The 12,875-nt window shown below is 40.1% G+C and overlaps 1 protein-coding gene across 7 annotated transcripts in view; it reads right to left on the bottom strand.

Annotated features, from left to right (window-relative positions):
* Nucleotides 1-12,187, bottom strand: part of LOC135203649 (protein PRRC2C-like) — a 40,875-nt gene extending 28,688 nt beyond the window's left edge. For 6 of the 7 annotated variants that reach the window (XM_064233497.1, XM_064233503.1, XM_064233499.1 and 3 more), the window contains exons 1-9: nucleotides 12,029-12,187; nucleotides 7,618-7,753; nucleotides 5,303-5,578; nucleotides 5,048-5,165; nucleotides 4,242-4,811; nucleotides 3,939-4,031; nucleotides 3,629-3,789; nucleotides 2,961-3,217; nucleotides 1,529-2,751 (exon numbers count right to left, since the gene is read on the bottom strand). In XM_064233497.1, the coding sequence (XP_064089567.1) occupies nucleotides 1,529-2,751; nucleotides 2,961-3,217; nucleotides 3,629-3,789; nucleotides 3,939-4,031; nucleotides 4,242-4,811; nucleotides 5,048-5,165; nucleotides 5,303-5,578; nucleotides 7,618-7,698 (2,779 nt within the window). In that variant the 5' untranslated portion in view covers nucleotides 7,699-7,753; nucleotides 12,029-12,187. The remainder of the gene's footprint in view (nucleotides 1-1,528; nucleotides 2,752-2,960; nucleotides 3,218-3,628; nucleotides 3,790-3,938; nucleotides 4,032-4,241; nucleotides 4,812-5,047; nucleotides 5,166-5,302; nucleotides 5,579-7,617; nucleotides 7,754-12,028) is intronic. The other variant, XM_064233498.1, reaches the window with a different exon arrangement.
* Between the last annotated feature and the right edge of the window lie 688 nt (nucleotides 12,188-12,875).

Here is a 12,875-nt window from a genome sequence, read left to right as displayed (position 1 = left end):
CTACATGAATGCAAATCCTGAAGATATATATTTGCTTTGTTCACATAGCTTCATATAAAAAAAAAAAGTTGAGTTTATACAGCAAAGATTAATCTAAAGATAAAGGAGTCAAGCTGCTTATATTCCAGGCTCAGTATGCAAAAATGCCCATCTTCATATGTTACAGTGCAATCAGTGTACAACAATGCAAGTATTTTTTTGTTACATAAGGTTTAGACATAGTACTGAAATACTTTATCACAGCTCACAACAAACCCTTCCAATAGAATAAGTAATTTTGCATTACAAATGAAAAAAAAAAAAAAATGGGGGGATTAATTCACCAACAACCTACCTTCGCAAAAAAACTGCAACTTTCACAACCATCCTACTCCCCTAACCTTTAGCTAGCCTAAAATACACATTCCAAAATCTCTAGTTTTCATTTTCAAACAAACTACAAATTGTCAAAAAATTATTGAGCTCCCAAATGCCAAAACCAGGTTTACATAATGAAAAATGTTGGCAAAGCAGAGCCAAGTGCTTTTTTACCAACCTAAGCTTGTGTCCATCTGGAACGTAAACGGGTTAATATGCACCGCCTGACTCCTAGCAATTAAGACAAATCCCTTTTTACTAATTTCTGGGATGAAATGTTGAGGTTCAAATCTTCAAAATTTTATGCTAACATTTTCCTTGGCTGCCTCTAAGTAGGTGAAAGTCATACTACATATAAATGGGTAGTTAGAATAATACTGCACTCCAAGTAAAATTAAGACTAGCTGTTAAACACAACAGTGCCCAATTCAACATTATGATCTTCCAGCTATTTTTATCAAATTATGCAAAACTGAAAAGCTCTATAGTAGTTAACTTTCATGTGCCATAAAGACAAGATATATGGCACTTGAAATATACCTACTAAATAGCTCTTCAGAGTTCTGCTTATTTCTACTTAGGCAACTTAAGAATGACCCACATAAATAATAGTAAATCTTCATACAAATATTAGTTTTTTTTCTTCCAGGGATTTAAAGGGTGAGGCATAAAAAATTGTCAATAGTGTTTTCCACTAATCTTTGAAATCACTGTTTGTCTAGGGTACTTTATGTTGAATTAGTTATTACTTTTGAAACATTTTCATAAACCTGAACTTATTTCTCCAGGTCAGCAAAAATGATAGAATAACCCTATAAAAAAATTGTATTTACATCTTACATCTATAGATAAAATTTACAGCCAACTCTCTGACACCCCGAATACTTACATGGCACATTAGTAAAATAAAGCAAAATTGGCTTTGGTTGGCCTACCATGACTTTGCAAGGAGCATGAGTTCAGGCACGTTCAAACTTGGCTTTTCTAAAACTGTAACATATAAGATGGTTATGTCCATAATCGCACTGGCACAAGTAACTGCTAACAATAACCAAAACCTAGCATTAAAGGTGACAGTGCCGCAGAGACCAGACCAAATTTTGCTAAGTTTAGTGCTTTGTTCTTAAAACAGCAAACAACTTAAACAATTAACAAAACAAACAAAACTCACCCTCACTGTCTCGGGCCATGAATCTGTTCCCTGAGCTTGCACCAAAGCGAGGTTCAAAAGATGGAGGTGTCTGGGCTCTTCCAGGTCGGAAAGGAGGCTGGCCTCCCCCACTTCCACTTCCACTGCCGCCGCCGCTGCCGCCGCCACCACCACCACCACCTCCACTGCGCATCATTTCCTGCTGCTTCTGAAATCTGGGAGGAAGCTTGCTCTTGAACTGTGAAGAGAAAACAGGCTGTTGATCCCTGGGACCATCACGGCGGTCATACGACCGATCATATTGTTCCCTGGGGTGGTCGCGATACGAGTCACGATAATTGTCTCTATTACTATCTCTTCTATCTTGATATGGCCTGTAATCTCTCCCACCACCATCACGACTAGGGGGTTTCTCATCCCTAGACTCACTGTTACCACGAGACCGTTGAATTATAGGGTCAGCAGCATCTTCCCTATCCCGCTCATCCATCACAAAGTCTGAACGAGCATCACGGGGATCTCTACTCCCCTTCTTCCCAACACCACCACCACCACCTGCTTTGTTCTGCTCATACCTTTTCTTCTCCTCATAGCGCTTCTCCTCCTCTTCGTGTAGTTGCCGAGCTCTCTCAATTACCACTTGAACGTCATCAACAGGACGCTGCTTCTCCCGCCACAGGTCATCCTCATCTCTAGTGTGTGGAGGACCATGGGAGGTGGAATGAGGAGGAGGAGGGTGCACAGAATTCAGTGATGGGGAATGCACTGGAGGAGCATGAGATGAATTATGCATTGAAGAATGTGGCTGCATCTGGGAAGGGTGCTGGGGAGTAGGCTGAACTCTCATGCCTGATCCTTGACCCCCACCATACTCTCTAACAGGTCCCCCTCGATAATCATAACTTCCACGCTGTTGTGGCTGCTGTGGCTGTTGCCACCTTCCACTCTCCCCAGGAGAAAACCTCCTTTCACCTCTATCCCTATTACGTTCATCACCGTCACTACGTCTACTGTCACGCTCTCTGGGTCCCTGAGGATCTTTTTCTCTAAGAGCTGCTTCTCTATCACGGTCACGGTCCCTAGACACCTGATGCTCATCACGTCGTTCTTCACAATCGCGCATCGAATGCCTATTACTGTCCTTTTCCCATCGTTCACGTCTGTCCGGCTTGCGATCCAAGGTGCGGATCTTGGTAGATTCTTCTTCCGCGGTTCCCTCATCTTCACTAAAGTTCAGCTTTTGGCTACATGGAAGTAAAATGAGGGGCAAATAAATAAATACCAGCCTAAAATATTCTGCTTAATCAATATATACAAGCCTAAAATATTCTGCTGTCTCATAACTCAAGCTTTTTATTTGCTGGATTTATACAATTCCTTATATAACGACAATTTTGGATTATACAAATTCCTAACCGCTCAAAAATAATATAGGTCGTCAACCAACACTTACTTGTAATCCACCTCCCCAGCGCTAGTGGCCCAACCTTCAGCCACAAATGGAGCATCCTCAAAGCCCTCTAAGGCCTCCTTTTTTATGATAGGGGGAGGCATCACAACATCATCATCTGGGGCCGAGTTACCACCACTAGAAGGAGAAGGTCCGGGGCCCCCTCTGTTCCGCTGGTCACGCACGTAGGGGGGACGTGGGTGACCGTGACCAGGATAGTTGGGTGGTGCAAAACCACCTGGGAAATTACCTCGCATCATCTGCAAACCAACACAATCACTTTAGTTTGTAAGACACCGTCAGCATGAAAAATGTATAAACTACTCCACTTAATGCTAAACTACAATCTACAACATACTGCAGTATTGCATCACCAGCCATTTTTAAAGCAACACTTGGCAGACAAACTTAATGATTAGGGGAGTGGAAAATTATAGATTGTGAACATACCTACAAAAGACCGGTAACTATTGGATTCAATTTTGCACAAGTGTTCTCAAGGCTGTTAAACAAACCTACTAACCCCTACAAAATATTTGGAAACCTATTAATCTAATTAATGGAGAGGCTAATTTTACCAGGATATCTAACAAGAACAGTTTACTCATTATCTAAAATCCATTTAATAATATAAGTCCTATTGCCCCCAATTAAAGGAATGGCATACTCACGTAAGGAGGCACAACTCCTCGAAATTGATGAGGCGAAGCCCCTGCAGGAGGGGCAGGAGGTGCTAGGGGCCCTATGGGTCCCCCAGGCAAAATGGGAGGACCGCCAGGAGGGGTTCCTCTAGTTCCCATCCCACCATTGCGGTTAGGTGGGTGAACCTCACCTGCAAGAAATGTGTCACAGTGAGACACGTACTTTAAACAAAACTAAATTGATGTATACATATAACCACACCACAACTACACCAGACAGCAGGGATAAAACATATCATTTCAAATAAGACTTGAATACAGATAACCTTCATAGACTTACCATTAAAAGTAGTTGTGTTCTGTGGACTAGACAGACGCTCATCCTGCGGCAGTGCTACTCCACGACCCCCACCCTGTATCCAACTGCCCTCGGCTTTTTCAAAAGGAAAAAATTTATTAAATTACGTAGATGACTGCAAGAATACATCTTTAAAGGTATTTGGATAAAATGAAAACCACACCTTTTACTTTTTCAATGTCTTCAAAATATGACCACCACTAAAGTCCAACCTCCTAAAGAGCAAACCTCATAAAGCCTAAGGCAATTAAAATATCTTGACTAAACTACTCAGTCAATACTTACTCTGTGGCCTTAAGCTGGGTCCAGGCCCGTACTGTGGCGATGACTCTGCTACTGAGTTGCCACCACCAAGCTTGGGGAACTCCCGATGAAAAAACGGCGACTGTTGGGCTGAGGAGGACTGTGGGGGACCACCATCCAGTGGGAGTGGTGCTCCAGGGGAACCACTGGTTGGTGCTCCTCCTCCACCGGCTGCGGCACTGCTCCATGGCTTGCTGCTGCTGCTGCTGCTGCTGTTGCTGTTGCTGTTGCTTAGGCTGTTCCCACTTACATTGCTGTTGCTGTTGTTGCTGTTCATAGCAGATGTGGAAAGGTTTGGTGTGCTGTTCAAATTTGCAGGGAGATTGTTGGCATTTTTGTTTCCTGTGTTTGCAACAGCACTGCCCAGCGTTGCATTTGGAGCAGCATTGGAAGGTATGCTGCTGCCAGGGATGGTATTGTTGTTGTTTGTATTGGCAGCGACATTGTTGTTGACGCTGGTGGTTGTGATGATGTTGCCGCTGCTGTTGGCTGCCAGAGGTGTATTTAGAAGAGTCCCACCGCTCCCATTGTCCACCACTCCACCACCACCAACTGCAAGAGACAGAATCTGAATCAGTACCGTAATATGACACCATGTATTTAAAAATAATAAAATCTTCTTGTGGCAAACCTCGACAGTGGAATTCACTATACAGTGTCTTAATTCAGGGTCATGATAAACAATTTTATGCAAACATACTCTTGTAGTAGTTAACACTGAAAAAGATGTTGACAAATGTCATCATCACACCCAGACAACCGGGCTGGTCCAGAGACAAAACTCTCACCTGCTGGTTGAGAATTTGGAGTTGAGCTTGTACTGTTGTTGTTGCTGCTGGCTACTATGTTCTTGGTTGATGCTTGGCCGCCCACATCCACACTCATAGGTCCCCCTGCCCCGGGTGCCTGGAAAAATGATACCAAGCTTATTAATTAAATATGAAAATGAGAATCCACTGAGCTACAAAATATACTACAAACGGGACTTAATGTCCAACCTCAAACCTCGCTTCAGTAGGCAGTGTGGATAGAAATGAACTAACCTTGGGAGTGATGTCTAGCGGTGGTGTTGGCGACGGTGTCACCATCACTTCCTGAGGTGTTGAGGACCCACCGGGGGTCATCTCCTCCACCTTGCTGCCCCATCCTTGTCCACCAGCTGGTACCAAATTTACGTTAGGGTCGTTGCCGCTGTTCTCTGCTTTCAGGCTAGGTAAGTTTGCAGGCGGGGGCATGCGCCGTACAGACGCCACTTTACCCAAACTTTGCATTCCATGTTTTTGGATTACGGTTTTTTGAGTGGTTTCAATGGATTTACCCTGTAATGAAATAAACATAGTGCTTTATGAAAAGCAGAACAAGGATTTACAAATTCATAATAGTATTGAAAGATTCTATCCTGTTTGTCACTCTATATTAAGGTAATGGCATATTTGAGAAAAAAGTCTGCAGGAAGCCATCCCAGCTATCTTTTCAATGTTCTAACAGCCTACAGTTCAGGAACTCAATCCTTACATAAAAGAATGATTCAGAATGTCTCCACTTATATACTATAGTAAATTCTTATTAATTCAGATCGAATCTGAACCATGCAAGTGTGATTCACGCTGCCCACAAATTTTGGTGCAAAATAAAGTTTCCAATGGAATTTTTCTTCCAGTAAATACCAGATACCAGAGCTCAAAAACCCACTCAATGCCTTACAGCTATATAATTCACATTTACGCCTGCATTTGCCAGCCGGCAAATATTCTCAAGGTTAACCTGCTACTTCTTACAATGCTATTCTTTACACACAGTTATCATTCATCTGCTATAAAAAAATAAACTGTAACCAAAGCAAGAACCGGCAGTTTGACTTGATGTTAGTAACAATTATGAATGAATCATAGCAAATATTATTAAATTGCAAAAAAATGGCACATCAGCCTTGAAGTACTTGTAATTCCAAAGCACTACCACAAGTAGGGAAAAAAAAACCTGAGTACTTATGTGCTTGACACACTACAATTGCATCAATGAGATGTCATAAAAACAAAATTATAGCCGTGAACTACATATTTTCAATACAGATATCATACAAATCCACCGTTTGTCAACAAATGGAGCTCCACTGGATACTCCACATCGCTGTAACTGAGCTACGTTGGTTCATCCTCAAACTGATGAGACCAACCAAGTACAGGACTCGCCATGACATAAAATCAGACATGTTGCAGTACCAACTAGGCAGACACCTACCAGAGGTTCTTTTCTGCTATACATGCTTTGAGTGGAAAGGTTGTTTCCAACATCCCTTGGATCCCAGCTGCAACACTTTTGTCTTTAACCTTTCGTCCATTCACTCTGGTATCTTCCTATTTATCTCTACTCTATGACTAGTTAATTGTAGCTTTCTCCATCCAATTCTCTAACTTGAAATCATTCTCAAGTCACCTCTAGTCTACAAATAAATTGGTACTATTGAAGCCAACACGTAATAGCAATAAACAAATTATGTTCATGTGGAGGGGGGGGTTAAACCCACATTACAGGGGTTAGTTTTCCTGTTTTTGTGTAAAAAAAAAAAATTATACGTATAAATAAATACAAAGTTTAACCTGAATATATACCAATAATGCATTACAGTTTCCATTAACACAGTATAAATTCAAGCAGGCCTAAGCTTAACTTAATAGACCTAAAAGGGCATTTTTGGCAAATACAACAATCAACATTTACACTGACACCCCATTACAAAAAGTTACTAGAATTTCTTAAACTTAACATCACAATTTTTGAAAGTAAATTATATTTGTTCTAACTATACGGACCCTTGGTCCTTTACACTAGGAATATGCATAAGGCAAAGCCGGACTGGCCAATGAATTCATAACAAGGCGGTTAGGTAGTTAACTACCTGCCGATCCAGTCGCTGGTAAGTCCCTCCGCCGGGACGTAGACATTCCAATTTGCTTTTGGGCGCAGAGACAATAGCGTTAAATACTATATTTCCTAATTTTTTAACTATATAATATATATATATATATAATATATATATATATATATATATATATGTGTATATATGTATATATATGTATGTATAGATACAGATATAGATAGATAGATAGATAGGGGTGTGTGTGTGTGTGTGTGTGTGTGTGTGTGTGTGTGTGTGTGTGTGTGTGTGTGTGTGTGTGTGTGTGTGTATATGTGTGTGTGTGATATATATATATATATATATATATATATATATATATACTATATATATATATATATATATATATATATATATATATATATATATATATATTTGGTAAGTTATAAGCAATGCTAAGGGTACACATACAAAACTACTGCTGGATAGGAAGAGTTTTACCTTAAATATATTATTTATGTTGAGTGACTGGAACTTCTTTGATTTCTCCCCCTTTCCTTGTGGCCCAGACGATGCTGACATGCTGATCACAGACGCTCATTTAGATGCTGAGGAACCTGTGGAACGAACCGCTAAGCTGAAAAAAAATGTTCTCGTCAAGACCCAATCATCGAATATAAAATTTAAACTAATCTCACGAAAAAGTACATTTCTGAGAATAAATTTAATATACTATAATACAGAATTAATTTCATCATTATCACCAACCATGAACTAATATTTTTCAAATTCCTTTCAGAACAAAATTAAACTTTTACATTAATTTTATTATTAAATTCCTTTCAGAACAAAATTAAACTTTTATATTAATTTTATTATTAATGACTAAGGCATATTAATGTTATCCTATGACAAACAAGCTTATAAAACTTTGTAAAAATACCAATGTTTCAAATTTCAGACCAGAGATCATCCGGCCCCAACCTAGAAGTTTAAACATGTTCTTCTTTAAAATAGAAGGTGCCAGTTTGACATTTTGCTTTTTTGAAATAAATTCCAGCTTCCTTTGTTGGAACTTTGTGTCATGAAGACTTTAATGACATGGCCTATGACTTCTTTTAGGATAAAGACAATTTCCTCTCAAGATGTGATAAGGAAAGCAGTCAGCGTTGGCCAACACACTGACCTGTATAGAAAACGCTGGCAACTTTAAACCTTTACTGAAGGGGAAAATGACTGAAGATAACCTAGCTGACAGACTCTCACTAGAGTTTGAAAACAAGTTTCACCTAATGTAAATTTCGGTACTTATTCTATCAATGTAAGCAACATAGTCCAAAATAGACTACTACTGAACAATACTCTTTATCAAGTTCTGACATTCCAGATGACACATTCATGCCAGAACTATTTTATGGAAATAAAAAAAGGACTATGCAGTTGGTTAATTAATGGATGTGTTCTGTTAACATTAATCGCAGGTGTCTGGCGAGTTAACACAGGTCAATAGGTCTATTAAGAGAAACTTGTAACTATTTTGTATTTTCTATAATTTACAAACCTGAGGTCTTGACATTAGGATAAATACTCAGCGCCAGCTGGAAACCGGTAAAGTTTAAAATAATTGTGTACGCAAGGGACTATTGGCATCTGTGCTTGGTCATGAGACATGTGGACCCCTCATTAACCTGTGACCCCGTTAGTTATTACACTTTTTTTTATCAAAAAATTAGTTGAACCAGACACTAAATGACATTAGGCAGTTCTGACCTAACATAATGTGAAAATGCAAGCAAAGACTAACAAAGTTGGACAAACAGATGTGAGAAGATGCAAAGAATAGGCATGAAAACCACAAGGAACAAATAAAAATAGCAAATAGCAATGCAGCACTGGCCCCCAAAAAAAAAAAACTGCAAGAAACCTTCAGAACCATCTACAGAAAGCCTTATATAGCAAAATGTCAGTCGTAATGTTTTTAGGGGGCAAAAGTCAACAGGATTAGAGTCCTGCTTAAAACGAAGCCACTTAAGACGAGAGTTCAAGTCTTCTTACAAGTGAAAACACGAACGATGGAGATTATTGAGACAGTTTCTCTCAGACACTTTACTGGTTGTACAAAAGGAATCAGGTCATATTCCCAGACCTGATTGTAAAAATTCATTCTGAACAGAGAGATGGTATCAATGGACACTGAACCCAAAACACATGACCAGTGTATAATACTTTTCAGATTAACTGAATGGCTTCCAAGGTGATTTACAACACTAACCAATTTCAGTTTCAGTGGTAGACAAAGCGAGAAACATATGAAAGCACAATTACAAGACAATGAAAAATTTGTGGAAAACTCCCAATTCACTAAAAATTCAATTTGGTAGATCTAGGGTACTAATCTGCGGCGGCCTAGACTATGGCAGTTGTGGCTTTTCTATGCAGTTTTACCTACTGAACAAGAATTTTAAGTAATATTTATTCGGACGACTGTAATTAAACCCCCAGGGACCAGTACTAAACAGGGCGAAATACATTGGACGGCCCCAATCCCAAGTGGATGTTGTATCCGCGGTTACGTTCGTCCAGACTGCTTCTGTAGAAATAACTTCAATTTACCTAAAAAGTTTAATACATGATACCACAGATATGGAAGTGAATGGTCTATGGCGAGCTGCATTAGACAGACCCTAATCCTGCACCTATTCATTAGCTGTCAGGAACCTGTTCTGTACTCCAACAAAAATGCAATCATGTACATAAATTAAATAAATAGGGTACTGGGCTAAATGTATCAATTTAGCACACCAAAACTCCAGTTAATATTGCTCTGTTTTCATTTCCGATCCAAGGACATTTGTTGTTGAAGATTCAATTTTCCAGAATGACGGTACGTGCTAAGCTCTTTACTCAATTTTCTACTACTAAAACTGTTTATAAATATGGGAAAATGTGAGATATGCAAACAAGACTAAAATTTTGTCCAAGGCTTTGTCTATACAGGTAATTGGGTAAATGTAGGTTATAACTCCGTGTTGGGCATTTCTTTGGAAATTACAGTTTCCTATAGTAATTGGACCACTTGTTAAGAATTTACCGTTTTTTTGGGGGGGTTGACTATAACGAACCCCCATGGGCTAGTAATCATTGCTTGCCTTCTACACTGGCCTATATGATTTCTTATATATTATCTGATCATTCTAAACTCATTTTGTTGCCAATACTGCGTTGACCAATTACGTGTTCCTGCCCCCGTCGACCAATAAAGGCTGAGAAACCAGAAGATTGGCCTGGTCACAAGGACAAAGAGATGTGGGAGAGGAGGCTGGAGTTTATCATGAGTTATAATTCCTTTTAGGGTTAATGTTGAAGAATGCAAGATATGACAGTTATTCTATATTATATATCACTTGAATGCATATTGCGTTGGGGACAGGGTCGAGAGCCCTACACTGTTAAGTTGGGGATAAAATGCTCTCATTTTCAACATTTCCTCTTCTCCACCCAAAAATTACTACTGATTTCTCACTTCCAGTCCCCTATTATGGTTACAACTTCAGGGGGTGACAGATTTCCAAGAAATAGGGATTACGTCAAAATCTATCACGAACCCATGACTACGTATCACACAGAATAATTCCTATTCCTGTTCTATTAATCCTTCAGAATGAAACTTTCCACAACTAGTCGTCCTAACATACCAACGAGGCTGAATAGGCTGGACTTTTAGAGGTTGAAGGAAACCTCAGGCTAACCACATAAAGGAAAACCAGGCTAGGAAGGCCAAGCCCGTCGAAAATGCACCTGCATCAATCTGAACAAATCTAGGCAATTATTATAGTAATATAGCCTAGCCTAGGTTAGTTTTGAGCAACCCACAAAGCTAAATAAATTCCACCGTAATAATCAATACCTCACCCAACAAACAAAAAAATCACAAACTCAACTGCTTCAGGTTTATCCCCTCAATAAAAAGAAAAACGAAACTGCTTCGACTGCTCAAGGCCCAGGCCTACTTAGCCTGCTTCTGCTTAGACAATGGAAATGTCTGCTGACCTTCCGCCAAGGCTTTCTCTGCTATACGAGGAATTTCCGGAAGACTGGAACCCTTTCGAGCCGTCCAAATTATACTCACGGGACGGGCCTATGGCGAGCGAGGTTATTCGGGTCATAGGAACCATTCGCAGGTGGGGCTGGGGGGGTTGAAAACAGCCGAAAAAACCCACACACGGACACCTCCGCCTTCTCTTTCTCTCTCGCTGCTCCGGACACACTCCAGCGATTTTTTTTTTTACGTCAAAAAAAACCGTCTCGCGGGCAAAAAAACCGCGTGTGGACCAGAGTGCCAATGCCAAGGTGGAGGGGAGGGGGGGAGCTTCAATATCCGAATACCAGCCCCAGCAGGCGCCCCCTTTTTGGGGGCGAATCGAGACAAAAACACAAAAAAAAGTCGACGAACTTTCGTCGCGACCCCGAGCAGTTTTCTGGGTTCCTCGGTGTCAAACCCGGGCGAATACACTGACCTCTCGCGAAACGGGTAGCAAAGGGCCTTCCAGGAAGAAATGAATCCCGAAAAAAGCGTAGATAAATGGCCTCTTGGGGAGGGGAAAGAGGCGGGGGTGGTGCCAAGAGGATAAGGGGTAGGGGGGCGGCGGAAGTGACCTCCTCTTCACAAAACTCTCGAATTTTTGTTTATTAAAGACACAAAGGTGTTTTTCATACCCTTCCAATCCCCGGCGTTCGTGCCAATCGGGCTAAATCCACCGGACGCCTCGGTCGGGCACCGCCCGAAACAGTTATTCACGACCCGATTCGAATATTATTATACTACGAAGAACCAGCGGCTACTTTGCAATTTGGGTCGTCTGCTACTATATCGTCTAATTTAAGGCTTCATCCAACATTCGCATCCACTTACCTGGGCTCGTTCCAATGACGGATGACTGAAAAAATTAACCCTATCCTAATAATAGAGGTAAAGGGACGGATGGCGACAGAAATATAAGATATTCTCACTATCACTACGCTCCTACGAGCGACTCTCAAAATGGCGAACTAGTACCAAGCTTCTTGGGATCGATAGCGTGACGTCACACTCCCACAATGCGCTGCGCCATCACACCGTAGACCAACTCTTTTACTTTGGACAATATAACATATGATTTCTTATTCATTTTGTTTTATCTTATTTTACTAGTTATTGTCATTCACATTCTTTGAAAAACTTACTTCAATTTATTTGTTTTGGTATGGTATTATGATTATCAATATATTAGTAACTAAAGATAAATGTATAATAAATTTTCCCGAAGTAAAACCTACATGCTCCTGGTCAACAGGGGTCATTTAATTCCGAGGATCACACAAAAGATTGACCTTTTATATGGCTAAATGTACTACAGTACGACACACACGCGTACATAAATCAGACATAAATGACCTGGAATTCGTCGTTGTTCTTGTATGCAGAGGAAAAGTGAACATAATGCATATAACAAACATAAAGGAACTCGAAAGTTTACAGTTAATGTGAATCTACAAGGAAAGATCGACGTCTGTTATGCGGAAACTTATTATATGGTATTCAGCAACATGCAGTCTAAAATAACACTTTCAGTTACATTGTGCTCGTAATATTCACCGATATATCTGGAAAAGAAAAATAAATATAATAAATAACAGTTATTTTGTTAAAATATAAGACACACGTGGCCACACCTTATACTAGGAAATATTGGGAAACTTGGGAACTTCACAAAAGACTA

This window comes from Macrobrachium nipponense, chromosome 36, assembly GCF_015104395.2.
Source record: "Macrobrachium nipponense isolate FS-2020 chromosome 36, ASM1510439v2, whole genome shotgun sequence".
Classification (NCBI taxonomy): Eukaryota; Metazoa; Arthropoda; class Malacostraca; order Decapoda; family Palaemonidae; genus Macrobrachium; species Macrobrachium nipponense.
Note: the sequence above shows the minus strand (reverse complement) of the source record. Positions and strands in the feature narration are given on the sequence as shown.